Source organism: Chiloscyllium plagiosum, chromosome 11 (genome assembly GCF_004010195.1).
Source record: "Chiloscyllium plagiosum isolate BGI_BamShark_2017 chromosome 11, ASM401019v2, whole genome shotgun sequence".
NCBI lineage: Eukaryota > Metazoa > Chordata > Chondrichthyes > Orectolobiformes > Hemiscylliidae > Chiloscyllium > Chiloscyllium plagiosum.
Genome location: NC_057720.1, coordinates 91,600,389 through 91,625,525, shown reverse-complemented (window position 1 = coordinate 91,625,525; position 25,137 = coordinate 91,600,389). Strand labels below are relative to the sequence as shown.

Below are 25,137 nucleotides of genomic sequence, written 5' to 3'. Positions count from 1 at the left end.
TGTTAAAAAGTCTGCCAACCACTTTCATGAAGACAGAATATTTTAAATCTCAAGAGGCATTGATGACTTTTTTTCAGTACCATAGCAAGGAAGCAGCAGCTGACATATGAACTCCAACGAACTCATGTGGGTGGCACAGTGGTTAGCACTGCTGCCTCACAGCGCCAGAGACCCGGGTTCAGTTTCCGCCTCAGGCGACTGACTGTGTGGAGTTTGCACGTTCTCCCCGTGTCTGCGTGGGTTCCCTCCGGGTGCTCCGGTTTCCTCCCACAGTCCAAAAATGTGCAGGTCAGGTGAATTGGCCATGCTAAATTGCCCGTAGTGTTAGGTAAGGGGTAAAATGTAGGGGTATGGGTGGGTTGCGCTTCGGCGGGGCAGTGTGGACTTGTTGGGCTGAAGGGCCTGTTTCCACACTGTAAGTAATCTAATCTAATCATGATAACAGGCACTGAATGCAGAGCAGGATCCTGAGAGAGAGAAAAAAAACCAACAGCAGAGATCTGTCCAGTGCTGGGAATATTATAGACAAGACACCTTGTTGCCAGCAAGTTACTGCAGCATGAAAACTCCAGTACGATCAGAAAGAGAAAAAGGACAATGTGCAGATTGTTGTACAGGCCCCGACACCTGGGCCTAAGGCAGGAGCCCGAGCCCGAGCCCAAGCTCCAACGCACTGGCCTCACTTCACACCAACCTTCACACAGTGCAGGGTCATGAACTCCGGTCATCAATCCCTCTGGGGCTGGGACGGAGTGAGGGAACAGGGACAATTGTAGAAGTGTCAATAAGGAGTAAAGCAAGATGGAGAGAGTGTGTTGGAAAGGGGTTATAGAATGAAATACACTTTGTCCCACTCAGTACTGACATGCCTACGTGAATCACAGAATGAACACTGTGGAAACAAACAAAAGTCACACCAAAGTACTTTTCTTATCACACAGGACATTTTCATTGTGGTGCTTCCGAAGCTATGCTCTCTCTCTCTCTCTCTGTCTCTCCAGATTGAGCTTGTTCGCTCCAAGCAGGTCCCCAGTTTACTTTTTACTGATCAGGGACAGTGAAACAGCTGCCCTCTAGTGGCGAGAGAGCGCTTGCACGCCTGCTGAGGATTATGGGTAAAGTCCCCTTCCATTCGCGCCCACACAAACCTGCAGCCAATTCAGCTGCTTTATTGAAAACCACAAGCTTTCAAGGGGCTGATTTTCAAAGGTGGAATTGGACACAGATTCATCCTCTTGAGCCTGTTCCCCATGGCTGACCTGATTATCCCACGAGGAGAAAGTGAGTCTGCAGATGCTGGAGATCAAAGTTGAAACTTTATTGCTGGAACAGCACAGCAGGTCAGGCAGCATCCAGGGAACAGGAGATTCGACGTTTCGGGCACAGGATCTGAAGAAGGGCCTGTGCCCGAAACGTCGAATCTCCTGTTCCCTGGATGCTGCCTGACCTGCTGTGCTGTTCCAGCAATAAAGTTTCAACTGATTATCCCACATACTTGCCTCACTCTGATAGATTTTTGATAAGCAATGGCTATTTACTTCTTCACTACAAGCATTCAGAGGTTTAATTTCTATGTTTGACGAAGAGTTCCAAAGACCTATGACCTTATGCAAGAAGTAAAAAAACCCTGCTTTTCTCGGTCTTAAATGAGGGAACTTATTTTAGTTTATATTCTCCCTGAAAAGGAAGCATTCTTTTCACATCCACGTTATATTCTACGTTTATGTTGATATGGCATCTGCTTTAATCAGCTGCTCTGTCATGAGAACAGCTGCCTATCCTGCCACCTTCAGTGACTGATGCACAATTGCATCCAGGTCCTACTGCCCCTACACCCACCCATACTTGTGCCCTTTAGTTTGTTTGTCTCTCCACGTTTTCCTTCGAAAATGAATCAGTGACATCTCTTTCCATTAAATTGTATCTGCAAACATCTGCTCATTCCATTAACTTACCCACATGCTTTTTGAAGTTCGACACTATCTTCTTCATCAGCCGGAATACATCCAAGTTTCATACCATCAGCAAATTTTGAAATTATGCCTTGTGCACTCAGGTTAACATATATTTAACTATTTTAAATATTTTTTAAAAATAAATAATTTTATAAACTATTTTAAGTCAAGCCTAAAACATATTGCCTATCTCTAGTTGCTCGGACTGAGTTGTGAGCCAGATCATGGGGCCGTGAAGAATGTATCATGTCACTGTGGGACTGGAGTCACAGACTGGGTTCCCTTGTCCAAACTACATTCATGAGCATGACATTGAGTTTCATGGGTTTTTTTGTTCAGATCCCAGCTCCTTCCTTCCCAGATATTACATGGCTCACCACCGCCCTCTCCAGGACAATTAGGGAAGTGCAACAAATAGCAGCCACTTTTACCATCCATCCCAGGAGAAATCAAAATAATTGAGATACACTTCAAATGATCAAACGGGAGAGGCTTGAATTCATCTCTTTGAAAGACTGGAACCTCAGCTAGAAGTAGAGCCATGACATGGGTGAACCTGGTTTGTCAGACTGAAAGGTGGAGTGTCCTTCGGATTGTCACTGGGACCAGGCATAAAATGAATTACACTCCGAACAAACGGCTATCAAACTGCAGAGAACAGTAATTTATCCAGGGGAACTCAACAGGCATCAATGGGTGTAAGAGCATTAGGCAGGCAAGTATCAGATATTGTTGAATACACCAGAAACACAGTCACACATTAAAAGAAGCTATTGGGATAGAGCAGGGAAACGTGAATAATTGAAATCTCTGCTGAGAGATGGAAGGGGTTTTCTCGGTTGTAACACCTCTGAGAACGATAAAGCTTGAAGGGCCGTTTATATGATAAACAACATTGCAGCGCGGTGAATTGCTGCCTTCCTGAACCCGCTGCAGCCATGTGCTGTAGGTAGATCCAGAATGCCCTGAGGGAGAGAATCCCCTGATTTTAACTCAGTGACAGTGAAGGAACAGGGATTTATTAAGTCAGGATGATGAATGGTTTTGGGGAAAATCTTGCAGGTGGAAGTGTTCCCATGTGTGTTATTTTAAAAGGGGTTTAATAACCTGAAAAACAGGAATAATAAAGGGAAAGTAATGCTAGAAAGCATTTGCCTGGATGTTGATGGATTAATTATTGTGGTGACCTTTTGGGCAGAGTTGGCTGTTCTTGTCCAGCAGCAACATTCTCCATGGTAACGCTTCATTGCATTCCAAAAGAACACGTTTAAACCTCAAAGCTCTGACCTTAAACAAAGACATTGCTAATTATTGGCAGATTTTACGACTTTTTAAAAAGTTTCTGCCTTGGCTAAGTTGGTAGAACTCCTTCCATGGAGTCAGAAAGGTTTGGGTTCAGTCCACTCTGAGTTGGGTCAACAACAATCTCACCCATCAGTGACAGAACTGCTGGGGAGCTCCTTTTGGTTCCTGGGGAGGTCCCCAGTTGGAGGTGAGCAGAGCAATGCTTGTTGGAGGCAGGGCTCTCACTGGAGACCTTGACTTATTATGGAACCCCAGACTAAATGCAACTAAAGGCAGGTGTGGGTCATGGGAGAGGTGGCAGTTTAACATGAGGACATCATTTGAAGCTAGGTCCCTTGATTGAAAACATTGTGGGAAAGCCAAGCAGATTTAATCGCTGAGCTGCCATTAAATCAGGATAGATTCAGGAATTTAGGGGTCAATTGGCTCCTCAGTCTAGTTGATATCATCTGATGGTGGCTGGGAATTCCAGTTCACTACTTCTGTCCTGATATTCATTGGGAGAAATCTTAGCTGCATTGGGGATATTGAAATGGGCTACTTGATTGATTAAATGTGCCTGGAGTCATGTTTCCAACTGTATTAAATCTCGCTCAAAGCATAAACATCAACCTTGATGTTTCATTTGCAAAACTGAAAGATGTGCAGGTTAGGTGGTTGGCTGTGCTAAATTACTCATTATGTCCATGGGATGTGCAAGCTAGCAAATGGAATACAGGGATAGGGTAGGGGAGGTGTGGGTCTGGGTGGAATGGTCTTCAAAGTGTCGATGTGGACTAGATTTGCTGAATGGCCTCCTTGCACACTGAGGAAATTCCTCGATTCTATGATTGTATGAAGGCCAGAACAGGATCTCGACAGTGGAGGGAGGGAATTCTGATGTTCAAAAATTCCTAAACAAAGAAACACAGAAAATGTAGATTTACCAGCAACGCTGACAAACTGAAAAGCAAAATGACACATTTTCCAGTCATATACCAGGTACAGAAATATTTTGATGCAGTTATTGGAATTTAATGATTATAGACTGAGTGCTCTGTTCAAAAAAGTACAGAATTACTTTTTAGAATTTCAACAGGTCTGAAGCAAAAGAGCAAATCAGGATCAAATAGTCAGTTCAGAAGACAGAATTTGAGTGAGACAAAACCCTTCTTGTGAAAACGTTCATTTTGCCTTGCTTTCTCTCCATGGGTGCTGCCTGACCCGCTGGGATCTCAGTCTACATGGTATTTGCCTTTGCTGTGCTATTTCTTGCAGATTGTCCTGATGTGTGCAAGACAGAGTTTTTGACACAATGTTCTTTTTTTCAGCAACACTCAAATTCGGATCAGTTTGGAGAGAAAGCAGGGACAAGGAATCATCTTTCCCTGCAGGGAGGAAGGGAGTGTATGGGGAATCTCCCATGGGCAGGGTTCTCCTGGCTGCCACCACATTAGGAAGGCTGGAGCTTGATGATCGAGCTGAATGGACAGGGCTCACTCTCACAGTCCTCAGGGCCATGGAGCCTCTTGTGATGGGAGCATCTGCTTGGTGTTGGGGGCAGACAATGACATTGCAGTGGGATTAGAAATGGGGCAACTCAACACTGGATGCTGCACAATGGCTGCACTGACTCTTCCTCTCTGTCTGGTCCCTTCAGGAGTGAACGTGGATGTACAGAATGGCTGGAGATCTTGGTTTTTGAAGAAGGCATGTGCAATGGAACATTGTTCTCCAGCTGACCCTCACCAGCTTGGTGCTGAAAAAGGTTCCCTTATCCTTTGAGCTGAGAGCCTTGCTCCTTACCCAGCAGATTGGTGTTGAATGGAGTTTCAGGAGATAAAGAGAGACTGAGAAGGAAATGAATGAGCAAGTGAATAAACCTACTTCTCAAACTTCCCAGCAACATTGAGAGCTCAGGGTTAAGACATGAAGGAGGAAGGGTGGAGAGTTGAAGATTTTTTTTCTCACAGACAGTGTGCATGAGTGGGTACAGAGGAAAGAGCATTCAATTGGTTTGAACTTACAAATTAGAGACTGAATTAGGCGATTCCATCATTCAAGACTTCTCTAACTTTCAGTAGGACCAAGGCTGATGTGTTTGTTTCTCCAATTCCACATTCCCATCCATAGAGTCATAGAGTCATAGAGATGTACAGGACGGAAACAGACCCTTCGGTCCAACCTGCCCATGTTGAGCAGATATCCCAACCCAATCTACTCCCACCTGCCAGCAACCGGCCCATATCCCTCCAAACCCTTCCTATTCATATACCCATCCAAATGCCTCCTAAGCATTGTAATTGTACCAGCCTCCACCACTTCCTCTGGCAGCTCATTCCATACACGTACCACTCTTTGCATGAAAAAGTTGCCCCTTAGGTCTCTTTTATATCTTTACCATCTCACCCTAAACCTATGCCCTCCAGTCTGGACTCCCTGACCCCAAGGAAAACACTTTGTCTATTTATCCTATCCATGCCCCTCATAATTTTGTAAACCTCTATAAGGTCACCCGTCAGCCTCTGACACTCCAGGAAAAACAGCCCCAGCCTGCTCAGCCTCTCCCTATAGCTCAAATCCTCCAACCCTGGCAACATCCTTGTAAATTTTTTCTGAACCCTTTCAAGTTTTACAGCATCTTTCTGATAGGAAGGAGACCAAAATTGCATGCAATATTCCAACAGTGGTCTAACCAATGTCCTGTACAGCCGCAACATGACCTCCCAACTCCTGTACTCAATACTCTTTCCAATAAAGAAAAGCATCCCAAATGCCTTCTTCACTATCTTATCTACCTGCGACTCCACGTTCAAGGAGATATGAACCTGCACCCCAACGTCTCTTTGTTCAGCAACACTCCCTAGGACCTTACCATTAAGTGTATAAGTCCTACTAAGATTTGATTTCCCAAAATGCAGCTTTTATCTGAATTAAACTCCATGTGCCACTTCTCAGCCCATTGGCCCATCTGGTCCAGATTCTGTTGTAATCTGAGGTAACCCTCTTCATTGTCCACTACACCTCCAATTTTGGTGTCAACTGCAAACTTACTAACTGTACCTCTTATGCTCGCATCCAAATCATTTATGTAAATGACAAAAAGGAGAGGACCCAGCACCGATCCTTGTGGCACTCTATTGGGCACAGGCATCCAGTCTAAAAAACAACCCTCCACCACTACTCTCAGTCTTCCGGGTCTTTGAGCCAGTTCTGAATCCAAATGGCTAGTTCTCCCTTTATTCCATGAGATCTAATCTTGCTCACCAGTCTCCCATGGGGAACCTTGTCGAACGTATTGCTGAAGTCCATATAGATCACATCTATTGCTCTGCCCTCATCAATCTTCTTTATTACTTCTTCAAAAAACTCAATCAAGTTTGTGAGACATGATTTCCCATGTACAAAGCCATGTTGACTATCCCTAGTCAGTCCTTGACTTTCCAAATACATGTACATCCTGTCCCTCAGGATTCCCTCCAACAACTTGCCCACCACTGAGATCAGGCTCACCAGTCTATAGTTCCCTGGCTTGTCTTTATGGCCCTTCTTAAACAGTGGCACCACGTTGGCCAACCTCCAGTCTTCTGGCACCTCACCTGTGACTATCGATGATACAAATATCTCAGCAAGAGACCCAGCAAACACTTCTCTAGCTTGCCGCAGAGTTTTCGGGTATACCTGATCAGATCCTGGGGATTTATCCACCTTTAACTGTTTCAAGACATCCAGCACTTCCTCCTCTGTAATCTGGACATTTTTCAAGATGTCACCATCTATTTCCTTATAGTCTATATCTTCCATATCCTTTTCCACAGTAAATACTGATGCAAAATATTCCTTTAGTATCTCCTGCATTTTCTGTGGCTCCACACAAAGGCCACCTTGCTGATCTTTAACTCTTGAAATTTTGTGCAATAAAAGTGTGCTACCTCCACTTTTAAAATATTCAAATTGTTGAACTTTTGAAACAGTGCTCTCTGAAGGAAATATCCTTTAGAAAGACTGTCAGCCCAGCAGGAAACAGTATCCTGAGAGAAGCCTTTTCAGGTTGCCTGCATGTGCTTAGTGTATCCCGTAGCGCTCAATACTGGGCCCACAGCTGTCAATTTCTCTCACTGGCTTCAGTGAGGGAATAAATGGCATGGGGGCAATACTTTCAGAGGGTTCAAGTATCCTGAGAGAAGCCCTTTCAGGTTGCCTGCATGTGCTTAGTGTATCCCGTAGCGCTCAATACTGGGCCCACAGCTGTCAATTTCTCTCACTGGCTTCAGTGAGGGAATAAATGGCATGGGGGCAATACTTTCAGAGGGTTCAAAGAAAAGGAGGAAAGCATGTTGTGAAGATGACATGACAGGAGACAGACCGATAGAGCTCGGTTCACTGGGGAGACAGAAATCAAGCTGATGGTGTATAATTTGGGAAAATGTGAAGTTGTTCACTTTGACAGGAAGAATCAAAATGTTGTGTATTATTGCAGTGGAGAATGACTGAGGAGTTACACACATAGTGATGTATGAGTAATTACTGGACCTTGGTGAGAACAAATCTCAAACACTGTACACAGTTATGGTCTCCTTCTTGAAAGGAGAATATAAATGCATTGCAGGTGCTTCAGAGGAGTTTTACCTGATTGATCCCTGGAATGAGTGGACTGTGTGATGAGGAAAGATTGGAAAGGCTGGCCTTATCCTCACTGAAGTAGAGAAGAGAGAGGGGTTCAAGGTTTGTGCACAGATTTGTAGCTCGGGTGCTGCTTGCCATGGTTGTGGGTGTGTTCGGCCGAGCTGGGAAGTTGATTTGCAGACGTTTCATCCCCTGTTTAGGTGATACCTTCAGGGCTTTGGAGCCTCCTAGGAAGCGCTGTTGCAAAGACTAGAACAAACAGCCATCCCACAAATCCAACCCAAATTCTGGATGAGATTTTTGGACGACACTTTTATGATAATAGAGTACAGAGATCGAGAACACACACTGGATTAGCAACACCATGTTCTCAGGGATCAAATTTAGGAAAGAGGAAGAAATTAACAACCAAATCCCACTTTTGGAAGTGATGGTAGAAAGAGCACAGAATGGTGAATGCACAACAAAAGTGGACAAAAAACCAGATCCCAAACACACACAGGAGAAGCTGCATTAGGCCTCTGTTCCTAAGGGCGACAACACACTGCAGCACTCCCGACCTGCAAAGAGAAGAACACGTCTACAAAGACTTTGCCAAGAATGGATATTTCCACAATTTCATCCACAGAAGCCTAACAGACAAACAATGCGATGATGAGCAAGATAACCCAGATCAAGTCCCAGTGAGACTGCTGTTGACCTTCACCCTCAAAGCCCACTGGGGAGGTGGTCAATAGTCTCAGTATTGTCATAGATTAAGTTCTCCTAGAGATTCATAATTCATTCTAGATTTTACACAAGTGTGTGATGTTGTCAGGTGACTGCTGGGAAGACATGGAGATAAAATATAAAAGGAGAGAGAATTATATATGTGTTATACGTTCCTTGAACTTAGGATGTTTGGAACTGTTTTACAGCCAATGGAATACTTCCAAAGTCCAGACATTATTGTCATGTGGGAACTGTGACAGCCTGGGCAAGGCAGATCTTTTGGCAGCACCACCCAGAGACTGGAGGCTGCTACTGCAGGCAGGCTCCAAACGAGCTCTGCTGTGAGGGAAGGACACTGGAGCACACAAGGACATGGGAAATAGGAACAGAAGGAGGACTCCAATAGCTGTCCATCCTTTCTTAAATACAAGGACCAAAATTGCACACAATACTTCAAATGCAGACTCACTAACACCCTCTATCTTTTTAATAGGATTTCTCTATTTTTAAATTCCAACCCCCAGCAATAAAGGTGAAAATTCCTTTCGTCTTCTCAATTACTTGCTGTACCTGCACTAACTTTCTGTGTTTCATGCACAATACTACCCAGATCACTCTGTACTGCACTTTATTGGACTCTCTGACAATTTAAATAATAGTCGGCCTTTAGATTATTCTGACCCAAGTGCAAAATCTCACACTTTCTGACATTAAATTCCATCCACTGTGTATTAGTGTTGCATTTCCAGTTTGGTCTTATCTTTGTGATTGACCATCTCAATGCATCTATCTGTAGCATGCCCCATTCCCATTTGTTGATGGCCCTGACACTTGATGATCTAACCCTTTCCTGCTGGTTCCATTCAATGACAGGCAGGAGTTGGAAGAACACAGCAAGCCAGGCAGCATCAGGTGGTGGAGATGTTTCAGGTGTAGCCCTTCTTCAGGAATGGGGTGGGATGTAGAGGAAGCTGCAGATAAAGGGGGTAGTGAGGACAGGATGATGAAGTGGGGATTGGTGATGACAGGTAGATGGTACAACTTCGTTGGTCAATGGGAAGAATGTATCTGGTAGGTGGCAGGGAGGAGTGGAAGGGAGGGATAGGGCTGGGAAGGGAGTTGGGGGAAGGGAAGAGTGGTTATTTGAAATTGGAGAACTTAATGTTGAGTCATCTGAGCTGTAGGCTGCCCAGACGGAAGATGTGGTATTGTTCCTCCAATTTGTGGTTTGATTCATTGTGGTAATGGAGAAGTCTGATGATGGTCATGTCGGGAAGGGGAATTGAAATGGGCGGTGACTGAGAGGTCTGGTTGGCCCCTGCAGGCCTGGCTGAGATGCTCGGTGAAACGTTCCCCAAGTTTATGTTTGGTCTTCCCAATGTAGAGAAGACCACATCGTAGGCACCTGATCCAGTGAACTAGGTTGGAATGGCAGAAGAGTTGGGGCACAGTGCGTGTATAGTCACTGAAGAGGGACTGTTCGACATAGCTCAACCGAGTGCCCATGGCCACCCCCTGGACCAGTTTGGCAAGCCGGAGGAACGTATTGGTGGAGGGGGACTGGATGGGTCTGTTGCAGAGGAAAAGGTGTCGGGCATGGAGGCCATCCTTGTGGGGTATGGACATATATAAGGACTGCACATCCATAGTGGAGATAAAGCACTTAGGGCTGGGGAACTGGAGGTTTCTGAAGAGATGAGGGCATGGTTGGTGTAGTGGATGTAGGTGGGCAGTGCCTGAACCAAGGAGGAGAGTTGAGGTAGGCCGAGATGAGTTCGGTGGGGCAGGGGCATGCTGAGACGATGGGTCAGCCGGATAGTTGGGCTTGTCGATCTTGGGGAGCAGGTAGAACTGGGCAATGCAGGGCTAGGGGACTATGAGATTGAAGACAGTGGAGGGGAGATCACTAAAGGCAATGGGGGCACTGACAGTGCGAGTGATTTTGGCCTGATGGGTCACGGCGGGGTTATGAGCAAGGGGGAGTAGAAAGTGGTTGGGGTTCAGCCTCTGTGACATTTAGGTCTGTTCTCCAGACTAATAGCACCCCACCTTTGTCAGCGGGTTTGATGGTGAACCAGGGGTTGGCGCAGAGAGAGTGGAGTGCTTGATCGGAGGGGGTGTGGTTGGAGAGTATGAGGGGAGAAATTGAGGTGGCTGATGGCACATCAACAATCAGCAATGAAGAGGTCTCGGGTGTGTACACAGCTGGTGGTGGGGGGTGGGGGTGGGGTGACCAAATGGAGGAGGAAGGTTGGAGGTGGGAGGAGGGTTGCTCAGAGGGAGTTTGGGAGTTTTTGTTAAAGAAGAAGACACGGAGGTAGAGGCGGTGGAAGAAGAGCTCTGCGTCGTGGTGGGTGCGGGTTTCGTTGAGGTGGAGTCAGGCGGGAATGACTGTGAGCCCTCTCCTTTTGGCCTCAGAAACTTCGAGGTCAGGGAGGATAGTAAATATGGGGCAAGGCTCAGCGGTGAGGTTTTCGGGGGACCCAAGTTGGCTGAAGGAGGGGAGAGGGGAAGGGTGCTGGCATGTGGTGGGTGAGGGTCGATTGTGATGTAGCACGGGGGAATGGGTGTGGGAGAGAAAGGAGATTGGGACAGAGCTGGGTTGTGGAGTGAGGTGGGGGAGTGGGAAGGTGGGGACAAGGTGAAGAGGGAAAAGTGGAGGAATAGGGTGCACTGTGGGGATGGATGGGTGAAGAGGGAGAGCGAGTGTGTTGGCTGGCTGCAGGTAGGCAGTTGGACTCAGGATGACTCTGGGAAATGCAGTCTGAATCTTGGTTGCAGAGTGGGTGGGGCCAGAAGTGGAGGCAGAGGCTGGAACGAAGTCAAGGCCAGTCCGAGTGTTTTGACCCAGGTTTAATTCCAGCCTCTGGCAACTGTCTGTGTGGAGTTTGCACATTCTCTAAGTGTCTGCGTAGGTTTCCTCTAGGTGCTCTGGGTTTCCTTCCACAATTTAAAGTCATGCGGGTTAGGTGAATTGGCTATGCTAAGTTGCCCATAGTGATCAGGGATGTGTAGATTCGGTTCATTAGTCAGGGCAAAAGTAGAGTAATGGGAGAGGGGATTGGGTCTTGGATGGGTTACTCTTCCAAGGGTCAGTGTGGACTTATTGGGCCAAATGACCTGTTTCCTCACAGTAGGGATTCTATGACTGTCCATTCCAGATTCCCACCACCCACTGAGTGAAAACGGTCTTCCCCAAATCTTTTTTGCGGTGTCCATGATGAAACCTTTCAAACCATTCATTTTGTCTAGTGTTGTTTAGCATTTGAGCTCCTTGTTCAATAAATGCTTTATTCTTTTTGATAAAATATGAGTTCCCTGACAGGGACAGTTAACTTTGTCCAGTCAGGGAATCCTGGCTGACAGATAAAAAGGGGAGTGTCAGAAGGACTGATGCTCTGGGACCTGACTCTGAATAACAACCTGCCAACCAACCCCCTCCTTCCGTCCCCCTCAATCTCCCCATGCTTACTTTTGATGCCCCTTCTATCCAGCCTGTGCTGCCTTTGGGAGAGGTTGGCTTTCCCTCCATCACCAGGAACATGGTCATCATCCCAGAGCAGTCACACTTTTAACCTGAGGGTCATCACAGCTGGGGCAGGGGGAGAGAAGGTGGCATCCTCATGGTGGTCATACCTGTCATTAATCCACCGCAACCTCTCTTGGGGCTGCAAGAGTTCAACCTCCCTCCCTCAGACAACTCCCTTCCCTGGAAGGTAATATTGCTGCACCTAGTTTTGGGTTAGTTAACCACTGAAATATGACTATGGGGAGCCAGCATTGGCTGGGCAGGCAGCCACGACTGCTCTGACCCTGGATTCAGAAAATCCCCTCAGAATTGAGCAATACATTCGGGAGCACAGTGCCCACTGCCTCTGAAATCCCTCACTTACCGAGAATACACTCTCAGTATTCACCTTTTTCAGCTGCCATCTCAATTTACTATAAACTCTGTGTCCAATGATCCTGCCATTCCAGCTACCTGATGAAGGAGCAGCGCTCCGAAAGCTTCTACTTCCAAATAAACCTGTCTGACTATAACCTAGTGTTGTGTGCTTTTTAACTTTGGCCATCTGAATGAGCTACCATCTCAGATTGAATCAGCTGAACTGTTTTTCATTCATAATTTGAGAAGATTAAAGCCTCATCTTCAATCCCCAGCACAAAGCCCATTCTCAATCCATCGCTCAGAGACACCTACAGGCAGCACAGAGTAACACACTCGCACTTGAGAGAGACACCTACAGGTTGCACTAAGTAACACACTCACACTGTGAGACAGGCAGCACTGAGTAACATGCTCACACGCCATGCTGCAGACAGGTGTCTCGCCGAATGTGGGAGTGTTACTGAGCGCTGTCTGTGGGTGTTTCTCTGAATAACACACCTACACTCAGAGAGACACCTACAGGCAGTATTAAGTTAAACACTCACACTCAGAGAGGCACTCAGCCAACAATGTCTGTGAATGGCCGAAGATTGTTTCAGGGGCTAACTAACATGCAGCAAAGTTCGATCCCATCAGCTGGGTCTGGACCAACAGAGTGAAGAGGGAATGCATCAGATTGCACTTATTGAGTCCTAACAGCTTTCAGTTTCAGTTCTTTTTGGAATCTACATATATTCCTGATCAAAGGGATCATTTGAAAATGATTGATGATTCTTGACTGAAATTGATTGACAGGCCAAGCAACCAACTGTGACAATGTTTTTGGATTAATGGTGCTGGAAGAGCACAGCAGTTCAGGCAGCATCCGAGAAGCATCAAAATCGATGTTTCGGGCAAAAGCCCTTCATGTGACAATGACCTGCTGAAATGAAGCCAATCAGCTGACGGGTGGGGGGTTGAAGTCAGCTATTTCCAAAGCACACAGAGACAGAGACTGAATCTTCATCTTTACTCCCTTTTCCACATTCACATTGACAGAAAAACACAACTGCAATTAACAGCCCAGACAGAGGAAGCTGCTCAAATTCACAACCACAATGGAGCTTGAGGAAAACACTTGGAGAGATTTTCTCAACAACACGAGAATCCTGTCCCTTTAGTCAGTGATAAAACCTTAAATTGGAACTAGCAGTTGAGCAGGAAGGAGATCTGGTTTACTGAAGCAGAGAATTCTGAGGTTCACATTGTTTTGTGCAGCTGACATCACAAGGCAATCCTGTCCCCATCAAACACTCCCAGGACAAGGACAGTATGAGGTTTGACAGAGTGTAAAGCTCTCTCGCCGCTATCCCAATGACTTGCTTTAACATCCAAACCTCAGAAGGTTCTCTGAGCAATCCTGGGAAGGAAGAGAGTTGAAATTCAGTGCTGACAATGACCTTTGTCCTGCCAGCTCAGCCCTGTTCTATTTAAAATTGTGTCTCCTCTGGGGACTGTCTCAAACACTCTACACACATTCTGATCTCCTGATGCTCTTGCTGAGGGGAGAGGGGAGGGTCACGTGGGTGAGGGCACAGGAGAAGCGAGCGTTGGACTCCCAGTCAGACCCAGAGAGGGTCAGCAGGCTGCTGACACTGTAGGTGCTGTCCGAAGCTCGCAGGTATTTGCTGGTCTGAACTCTGTCTGAAATGACTGCATCGTCCTTCTTCCACTGCACCTCCAGCTCATCGGGATAGAAGTGATTGGCAAGGCACACCAGGGTGGCAGTGCCCTTGGCATTGACCTGCTCCAGGGAAGGGGGCAGCAGGTTCAGCTTGGGCTGAGAGTTCTCACTGCTTGAAAGATAAGAGGAGAAATTATAATATTCACTGGCCATACAATCTTTTTGAACATTTTTAGTCAATACAGAATAAACCCAACAAACGACCAGGCATTGTTCAAATTGCTTCTTGGGATGTGAGTATCACTGGCAGGGCCAGCATTTATTACCCATCCCTAATTGCCCCTGAGAAGGTGATGGTGAAGCAGCAGAGAGAGAAGGGACAGTTTTGGACCATTGTTTATAAAATGAAAGTGGAAAGCTGGAAGGGCTATCAATGGGGGAGCATTTTAGTGACAGTGCTCAGAACTCAGTGAGATTGAGAGTAGGGATGGAAATGAAGAACCATGGAGCAAGTGTAAAAGTTTTCATTTTACTCAACTGTGTGGTGCTTTGGTAAAAGTGGATCGGAACCAATGGCATGATGGGAAATCAGTGTCAAGACAATGGGAGTCCTTGAAGGATGAGACAGAGATCGTTCAGAATCTGTTCCCACAAAGAGTAAGGGTGGGCCTTCCAGATCTAAACCAAATGAACAAGAGGATTGAGGGTCATGTACTGACATGGATTGGGTACTGGTTGGCCGACAGCACAGAAAGAATGAGTCTTTTTCTGAATGACAGGTAGTTACAACTTAGGGTGCCACAGGGGGTCAGTACTTGGTACTCAGTTATTCATAAAATATAATAATAGGGTCATCGAGTCAGAAAGACTCAAAAGGCCCATCAGCCCTTTGTGTCCATACTGGTCAAAAAACAACAACTCAATAATTGTCATCCATTTTTCCAACATGAGGGAATTAGATGCAGTATGTGTTCAATAAAGAATTAGATATAGTTCTTTGGATTAAAGGGATCAAAGAATTTGGGAACAAAGCAGGAACAGGGGACTGTGTTGGATGATCAGCTATGATCATATTGAATGATGGAGCAGGCTTGAGGGGCCGAATGGCCTACTGTTGCTCCTAGTTTGGATGTATCTATCTGTTTCTCAGATAATGAAGAAATGTCTCTCATCAGTTTGAAGCTGGAAGTCAAATGTGTGTGGAGGTGGAAGATGTGGCAATGGTGATTAGTGCAGGTCAGTAAGGTGGTTAAGAAGACACATGTGATAAACTGTTTTTCATTTTCCCTTGATGGAATGAGGGCAATTGCTGAATTGGCAGCATTTATTGCCCATCGCTAATCACCCAGAGGGCAGTTTAGAGTCAACCATATTGTTGTGGGTCTGGGGTCACATGGTAAGGATGGCAGTTTCTTTCCCGAAAGGACATTAGGGAATCAGATGGTTTTTTTCCTGACAATCAACAATGGTTTCATGGTCATCATTAGACTCTTAATTGCAGATTTGTTTTGATTGAATTTGAATGCCACCATCTGCTGGATTCTAACCCTGGTCCCCAGAACATTACCTGGATCTCTGGATTAACAGTTCAGCAATAATACCATTTGATCATTCCCTTCCTTATCTCATTTTTGGTTGACTGTGAAAGCAAGGAGTTTGTTTATTCTGGAACGAAATAAAACCCCAGTTAGAGCACAGGGAGAGAACAGTGTACGGTTCTGGTCACCACATTACAGGAAGGATGTTATCCTATTAGAGACGGGGACAGAGGAGGAGTTTGTCTGGAATGGGGACTTTGAGATTTGAGGAATGATTGGTTTGGCTGGGAGTGTTTTCTTTGGAACAGAGGTGGCTGACGGGAGATTTGATGGTGGTGTGTAAAATGATAAGGGGCCTTTCAGAGTGGATAGGAAGGATGATTTCCACCAGCACAGAGGGCAATAACCATGGGGAGAGATTGAAATCAGTTGGGGGCAGGGTTATAGGGGAGTTGAGGGCATTTGTTTTCACCCACAGGTTGGTGGGATCTGGGACTCACTTTCTGAAAGGGTGGGAGAGGTAGAAACCCTCATCACATTGAAAAAACACTTGGCTATTCACTTCAAACAGCGAAACCTCCAGAGCTGTGGAGCAAGAGCTGGAAAGTGGGATGGAGCTCGATACCTCTTTAACAAACCTCTGATCACCCACAGATCAGGAGAGATTTATCACAAAACATTGGAGCAGACTCGGATCCACACACTTCGGGAAATAGTCACGTTGGGTGTCAGTGTAGAAGGTTCTAGATTACATTTCAAACCTTGCTGCACACCACTGAGCTGACATCAAGGGTGAGGCTGCAAAGAGTCTCAGTGTCCTAGGGTCAGACAGGGTCACTGCTCCTAATGACCCCATGCCCCCTGGAAGGTGACAGTGCGCAGACAATGGGTGAGGGTCCGGATCAGGAGACTCCAATCTTAAAGAAAGACTTGCATTTGTGTCACACCTGTCTTCAACTCAGGATGTCCCAATGGCTCTTTCCTGCAGACTGTGCACAGCGAGATCCCAAACACCGTGGGATAATTAGCAGAGAAATACATTTTTAGTGATTTTGACTGGGGATAAATATTGATCAGGGACACCAGGGGGAACTGCCTGCACTTCATCCAACAGTGCCATGAATGGCATCTTTCACAACTGAGAGACTCCCAGTTCATCCAAAAAAAGAAGAATTGTTCCCTGAAAGTGGAGTTGCAGATAGGTGGGGGGTGACAAAGTCATTTGGTTTGCTTTCTTTTATTGGTTAGTGCATTGAGTATTGGAGTTGGGAGCTGCTGTGGCTGTCCAGGACCTTGATTAGGGCACTTTTGGAATACTGTGTGCAATTCTGGTCTCCCTGCTACAGGAAAAATGTTGAGAACCTTAAAATGGTTCAGAAAAGATTTACAAGGATGTTGCCAGGGTTGGAGGATTTGTGCGAAAGGGAGAGGCTGAATAGGCTGAGGCTATTTTCCCTGGCTCATTGCAGGTTGATAGGTGACCATATAAAGGTTTATAAAATCATGAGGGGCATAGATAGGGTGAATAGAGAAGATCTTTTCTCCAGAGTGGGGGAGTTCAGAACTGGAGGGCATAGGTTGAAGGTGACAGGGGAAAGATTTAAAAGGGACCTTAGGGGCAACGTTTTCATTCAGAGGGTGTTAAATGTATGGAATGAGCTGCAAGGAGAAGTGGTGAAGGCTGGTACAGTTACAGCATTTAAAAGGTATGAATATGTAAATAGGAAGAGTTTAGAGGGATATGGGCATCAATCTAGCCCTTAACATTTCAGGCTCTCCCAAAGACATTTACAAACAGTTTTGTTTGACAAGCAGTCACTGTTGCAATGTTAGGAATGTGGCAGCCAGTTTCTACACAGCAAGATCCAACTAGAAGCAATCAGATCAAAGAGCAATAATGATGTTGGATTAATGATAAATATTGGCCTGATTAGATTCCCTACAGTGTGGAAACAGGCAGTTTAGCCTGACAAGTCCACACCAACCCTCCGAACAGCAGTCCACCCAGAAACTTTCCCTACATTTACTCCTGACTATTTCACCTAACACTATAGGCAATTTCGAATGGCCAATTCACCTGACCTGCACATCTTTGGACAGTGGGAGTAAACCAGAGCATCTGGGGGAAACCCACACAGACACAGGGAGAATGTGCAAACACTACACAGACAATTTCCCAAGGGGGGAATTGAACCCAGGTCCTTGGTGCTGTGAGGTAGCAGTGCTCACCACTGAGCCACCATGCATGAAGTCAACCCAAAGAGAAAGTAATTTGGTTCAGTTGGATGGAAAATGAGAAAACAGAAGGTGAAGGAGAAGGTAGGATTGCTGGTTAGTGATGGGATTGATTGTTACCAGAAAATAAAAGGTAGGGACGGAAGTTTTGAATATCAAAGGATCAAAGAAGTGCTGGGAAAATCAATAATGGAACAAACTTAAAGAGGTTGTAACTAAATGCACAAAGCATTCTGAGTAAGGTAGACAAAGTGATGCCACAAATCCAAGTAAACTGAGTTTCCAAGGAATTTAACCTAGTTAAAGTGGAGGAGGGCTCAGGGGAGATTATTTAAGTTTCGAGAAGATATAAACGGACAGGATCAGGAGTCGAACGTAAAGCCCAGCAGATAAGAGGACAATGATGAGAAGGAGGGCAGTCAATGCAGGACTGAGGGTGTTGTACTTTAAAGCACACAGTATACACAATGAGCTTGTCGTGCAGATTGAAACTGGCAGTACGATGTTGTGGGTATCACAGAGACATGGCTGTAAGGGGATCCGGGCTGGGAACTAAATATCCAAGGATCCGTGTCCTATCAAAAGGACAGGCAGATGGGCAGAGGGCCTTGTTAGTGTGAAATAAAATTCAATCAATAGCAAGAAGTGATAGAGAGTCAGAAGGTGTAGAATCTGTGTGGGTAGAGTTGAGGAATCGCAATAAATAAAGAATCTGATGCAAGTTATGTCCAGGTCTCGAAGCAGTAATCAGGGTGTGGGGAAGAAAATCAATCAGGAGACAGAAAAGCCAGATACAAAATGTCAGGGCAGACTTCAATGGATAGGTGGACTGGGTAGCGTGTCTCAAGGAGAGGATTTCATGGAATGTTTATGAGATGGTTTTTGGAGCAGCTTGTGGTTGAGCCATTATGGAACAGGCAGTTCTGGATTCAGCGATGTGTAATGAGGCAAACTTGATTAGTGAGTTTAAGGTGAAAGTATCCCTGTGGATAAGTGACCATAATATGATCGAACTCCCCCTGTAAGTTGAGAGGGAGAAGCTGCAATCAGATGGAACAGTATTTCAGTTGAGTAAAGGGAATTACAAAGACATGAGGAAGGAGCTGGCCAGAGTTGATTGGAAGGGGAGCCAAGCAGGTAAGACGGTGGGGCAGCAAACAGCAGAGTTTCTGGGGGTAATTCAGGAAGCAGAGCAGGAACTCTTCCCAAAAAGGAAGAAACATACAAGGCAACCATGGCTGATGAGGGAGGTCAAGGACAGCATAAAAGCAAAAGAAAAGGCATACAATATGGTGGAGAATAGTGGGAAGCCAGAGGATTAGGAAGTCTTTAAAAACCTGGAGAGGATAACGAAAAAAGCATTAATGCTGGAGAAGGTGAAATGTGGGGGTAAGCTGGCCAGTAATACAAAAGAAGATTGCAAGAGTTTTATCAGATTTATGAAAAGGAAGAGGGAGGCAAAAGTAGACATTGGAATGCTGGAAAATGAGGCTGAAGAAAGAATAATAGAAACAGCAGAGGAATTGAATAGATACTTTGCATCAGTCTGCACAATGGAAAACACCAGCAGAATACCAGTACTTCAAGACTGTCAGGGGGCAAAGGGTAGTGTAGTGGCCATCACTAAGGAGGAGGTACTGGGAAAGCTGAAAGGTCTGAATGTGGATAAATCACCCAGACTGGATGAACTTCACCCATGTGTTCTGAAGGAGATCACTGAGGAGATTGTGGGGACATTGGTGATGATCTTTCAGGAATCAATGGAGTCAGGGTGTGGAGGTGGGGTGGGGAGGGATTTGATGGGGGCAAGGAAATAGAAAGTGGCTCCTGTTTAAGAAGGGAGGGGTTTGGAAGATGGGAAATTATAGGCCAGTTAGCCTGGACTATTGTTGGTAAGGTTTTAGACTTCAATTTAAGGATGAAATTGCAGAGGACTTGGAAGTGCAATGGTAAAATAAGGCTGAGTCAACACGGTTTCATCAAGGGAGGTCATGCCTGGCAAATATGTTAGAATTCTTTGAGGATGCACTGAGCCAGTCAGACAAAGGAGAGTCCAAGGAAGTAATCTATTGGATTTCCAGAAGGCCTTTGACATAAATTAAGAGTCCATAGTGTTAGGGGCACTGTACTGGCATGGACTGGGGACGGACAGGTTGGCATAAAGCAGAGAATGAGGAAAAATGGCCACTGGTGACTAGTAGAGTTCTGCATGTGTCAATGTTGGGACCATAACTATTCACGTTATACATGAACAATCTGGATGAAGGAAGTGAAGACATTGTTGCTAAGTTTGCAGGTGACATGAGATAGGTGGAGGGACAGGTAGTGTTGAGGAAGTGGGAAGGCTGCTAAAGGTCCTGGATAGGTTCGGAGAGTGAGCAAAGAAGGGGCAGATAGAATACAATGTGTAACAGTGTAAGGGTATGCACTTTGGGAGGAAGAAGAGATGCAAAGACTGTTTTCTAGATGAGGAAAGCCTTTGGAAATCTAAAGCACAAACCTCATTCAGGTTTCTCTTCAGGTTAACAGGCAGGTCCAGTTTGTGCTTGGGAAGACAAATGAAGTGATAGAATTCATTTCAATAGGGCCGGAATACAAGAGCAGAGATGTACTGCTGAGGCTGTGTAAGGCTCTAGTCAGACTGCATTTGGAATATTGTGAACAGATTTGGGACCCATGTTCTAAGAAACAATGTGCTGGCATTGGAGGGGCTTACAAGAGTGATCCTGGGGATGAAGGGCTTGTCATATGAGGCACGGTTGAGGATTCTGGGTCTGTACTCGATGGAGTTTAGAAGGATGAGGAGGGATCTTATTGAAATTTACAGAATACTGAGAGGTCTGGATAGGGTGGATGCAGAGAAGATGTTTCCAAAAACAGGACAGACTCGGTAACCAAGGCACAGCCTCAGAGTGAAGGGCCAACCCTTTAGAGCAGAGATGAGGAGGAATTTCTTCAGCCAGAGCATGGGGAATCTGTGGAACAGAGCTACAGAGGGCAGTGGAGGCCAAGTCACTGAGTGTATTTAAGACAGAGATAGATAGGTTCGTGATTGTTAAGGGGATGGAAGGTTCCTGAGGAGTAGGCAGCAGAATGGGGGTGAGAAGCATATCTGCCAAGATCAAATGGCAGAGCAGATTCCATGGGCTGAATGGCTGATTTCTGCTCCTATTTCTTAAAGTCTTCTGGAGAGTTTCCCCAAACCCCTGGAACACTGAACCCACTGGACTGTGAGCCCTGCTGTAGCTGTTTGTTATCAGAACTTTGCCAAGAGATAACTGAAGAGTGGAGAGAGTGTGCATCTATTTGGAAACTTCAGAATGCTTCCTAGCTCCTGGAATACCATGAGTGTAGGAAGTGTGGTCAGTGACAGCAGTTGGAGCTCCAGGTTTCGGAGCTTGAGCAGCAGCTGGTGTCAGTGCAGAGAGTCCGTGAGGCTGAGAGCTCTGTGGAGAGCACGTTTCTAGATGTGGTCACTCTGCAGCTTCAGAGTATGCAGGGAAAGAGGAAATGGGGGAGCAGCAGACAGTCCAAAAGGACCAGGCTGCTCGTACTGGAATCCCCTCAGTGCATCTCACTCTCCAACTAGGATTTAGATCAGAATCCTGATGAGAATGATGGTTCATCTGGGGAGTGCAGCCAGAGCCAAGTCCCTGGCACCATGGGGAGGGCTCAGCTGTACAGAGGGGCACAAGGAAGACGAGAAGAGCGATAGTAAGAGGAGATTCGAGAGTGAGGGCTATTGATAGGTGTTTCTGCAGCTGCAGATGGAAATCCAGGATGGTGTGTTGTCTCCCTGGTGCCACGGTCAAGGATGTCACTGAGCGGCTGCAGAGCACCCTGAGGAGAGAGGGGGAACATTCTGCAGTTGTGGTCCACATCAGTCCCAGTGACAGAGGGAGAAAAGGGATATGGTCCTGCAGTCAGAATTTAGGGAACTCAGGAGGGAATTAGCAACAGGAACTCAAAAGTAGGATTCTCTGGATTACTCCCAGTATCCCATGCAAGTGAGGAGGATAACACAGGTGACTGTGGGGCAGGAAAGAGGGTTCCAGGAAGGCGGGCTTTAGATTCTTGGGACATTGGGACTGGGTCTAGGGGAGATGGGACCTGAATAGACTAAACGGGGTTGCTCCTGAGCAGAGCTGGGACTGAGTTCCTTTGGGATGATTTATTAGTGCTGTTGGAGATGGTTTAAGCTACCTTTGCAGGGCTGTGGGAGCCAGGGGGAAATATCAAAGAGGAACACCAAGGACCACAGAATCCTATGTGCAGTCAGTAAGTCACCACCCAGTGGGAAGGATGTAGAGGAATACAAATGCAAGGAATTTACAGGAGAACTGCAAATATGATAGAGTTATTATAAATGGGGGGTGGGCTCTTTAATTTCTGAATATAGACTGGAGTAGTAACAGTGTATTGGGCAGGGAGGGGCTAGAGTTGTGAGAGTGTGTTCAGGTGAATTTTCAGGTGGCATCGTGGACAGTGAAGCAGGCTGTCTCAGAGTGCAATAGGATCTTGACCAACTGGGCCAGTGGGCTGAGGAATGGAGATGGAGTTTAATTCAGATAAATATGACGATACGGTTATTGGTAGGGCCCTGTGGAGTGTTGCTGAACAAAGAGACCGATGGTGAAGGTGCTGGTGGATTATTCCTTGACAGTGGAGTCGCAGGCGTTGGGTACGCTTTTCTTTCTTGGTCACTACATTGAGTACAGGAGTTGGGACATCATGTTGCAGCTATACAGGAGATTGGTGAGGCCGCTTTAGGCCGCTTTAGAACAATTCTGATCATCCTGTGAAAGGAAGGGTGATGCTAAACTTAAAAAGCTGCAGAAAAGATTTACAAGGACGTAACCAGGAACTGGAGGGTTTGAGCTGTTAGGAGAGACTGAAGAAACTGGACCTATTTTCCCTGCAGCATCCAAGTCCGAGGGGTGATGTTATAGTTCTTTATAAAATCATGAGGGGCATGGACAGGGTGTATATCCAAGGTCTTTTCCTTAGGAAAGGGAGTCAAAAGAAGACAGCATAGGTTTAAGGTGAGAGGGAAAAGATTCAAAAGAGACCTGAGGGGTAACTTGTCACACAGAGGGTGATGCGCGTCTGGATCGAGCTGCCAGAGAAAGTGTTGGAGGCAGATCAAATTACAGCATTTAAAACACATTGGGATGGGTACATGGATAGGAAGGGTTTCGAGGGATGTAAGCCAAATGCTGGCAAATGGGATGAGGTCAGTTTAAGATATCTGGTTAGCATGGACAAGTTGGATTAAAGGGTCTGTTTCCACGCTGTATGACTCCATGACTATGAGGGGCTGGAAAAAGCTGAGACTTTTTTACCCTAAGTGTAAGAGTCTGAGGAGTGACAATATAGAGGTTTATAAAACCATGAGGGACATAGATAATGTGAATCATTCAGGAAGAAGGTGAAGCTTTGTAGAAATGGCAAAAAATATTCCCAAAGATCATTCCAGGGATGAAGAACATCAGTTATGAAGATAGTTTGGAGAATTTGGGACTGTCTTCTTTGGAGAAGGCTGAGAGAAGATTTGATCGAGGAATTAAAACCAAGAGGGGCCTGGACAGAGTAAATAGGGAGAAAATGTTCTCACTTGAGAAAGGATTGAGACTGAGAGGCCACAGATTTAAAGTAATTGGAAAAAGTAACAAAAGTGAGATGGGGAACATCATTTTCAACCAGTGGGTGGTTAAGGTGTGGAATGCACTGCCTGAGAGTGTGGTGGAGGCAGCTTCAATTGAAACATTCCGAAGGGAATGAGATTGTTATTTGAAAAGGAACAATGTGCAGGGTGACAGGGAGAAGGCAGGAGAATGACACTCAAGTGAATTGCTCATTTTGAGATCCGGTCCAGACAGGATGGGCAGAACGGCCTCCGTGTGCGCTATAACAATTCTGTGATTGTGTGATTGTGTGATTGAGCAGAGTTAAAGCTGGGGGAGGGGGGAGCTCGGTGTCTCACTGTGCTGCTGCTGCTGCTGCTGCTGCTGAGGTCAGTGGGGTCAGAGACTGGGACAGGGAGCCAGAGCTCACATCAAACTCTGCCCGTGTCCGTCACACTGAGACTGGCAGGAGGCCACTCACTGATTTCACTCCATGCTGCAGGAATGGGACCACAGGCTGCAAATGGACAGAGCTCCTCCACACAGTGAGTAAAACTTACTGACTTATATCTTGCTGCTTAAAGGGGGCAATGGAACTAAAGAGACACAGGTGTACACCCCATGGGACATGGTGTTCCTCAATCAAACATTTCATTCACTGCAACACTTCAACAATTCAACATTTGTGTTTTAGAAATTGTGTTTAGAGATTGAAAGGGATAATAACGGAGGATTGAAGTTTACTTACTCAGTCGGAGCTTGGTTCCTTTACCGAACGTAATAGACCAGCTGTCATAGTGCTGACAGTAATAGTCAGCGACATCCTCATTCTGAACGTTGCTGATTGTCAGGGTGAAACCGGTCCCTGATCCACTGCCGGTGAATCGATCGGAGACTCCTGTGTATCGATTTGTTGCAGCATAGATCAGGAGAGAGGGTTTCTGACCTTCTCGCTGTTGGTACCAATAAAGGTAGTTGCTAAGGTCTTGACTGGCCGTACAGGTGATGGTTGTGGTCTGGCCCAGTCCCACTGACAGCACCGGGGGAGACTGGGTCATGATGATGTCCCCACTGATACCTGAGGGGTCAGAGAGAAACACAGTGAAGTCAGAACTGTCACAGAAAGAGTCTGTCAAATGAGAGATTGTTGGAGACACTGAGCATTCCTCTGGTTTCAGCATTTTCCCTTCAATCACAAGTCAGTGGAATTGGAGTGAAATGGAGAGCAGCTAAAGATTCAAGGTGGAAGCAGAGAGATTTGTACCTGCGACACAGAATGCCAGGGGCCAGATCATGCTGGATGTGTGAAATCATGATGTGTGCTCCTGTCCCTGTGCCTGGTTCCTGATAAACTCTCCCTTCACTGGGCTCTGCTTTATAAAGCTGCAGCTTGTGAGAGTCTGACTGGGTGTTCCTCAGTATGTAAATAGCATCAGGCAGGGAGAGCCACGTCAGTACCTCATACTTCCTCTTCTCTCTCTCTCTCTCTCTCTCCTATTCTCTCTCTCTGTCTCAGAGAGTCATTGATGTTAACAGCACTGAATGAGACCATTTGGCCCATTGTGTCTAAACTGGTCAGCAAAGATCTGATGACACTAATCCCATCCTCCAG

General features: G+C 46.0%; 1 gene segment (V, D, J or C); it reads right to left on the bottom strand.

Annotated features, from left to right (window-relative positions):
- LOC122554661 overlaps window positions 1-25,137 on the bottom strand; it is a 170,746-nt gene that overhangs the window by 76,967 nt on the left and 68,642 nt on the right. The window contains 1 exon segment of the V gene segment in view: window positions 24,274-24,603. Within this exon segment, the coding sequence occupies window positions 24,274-24,603 (330 nt within the window).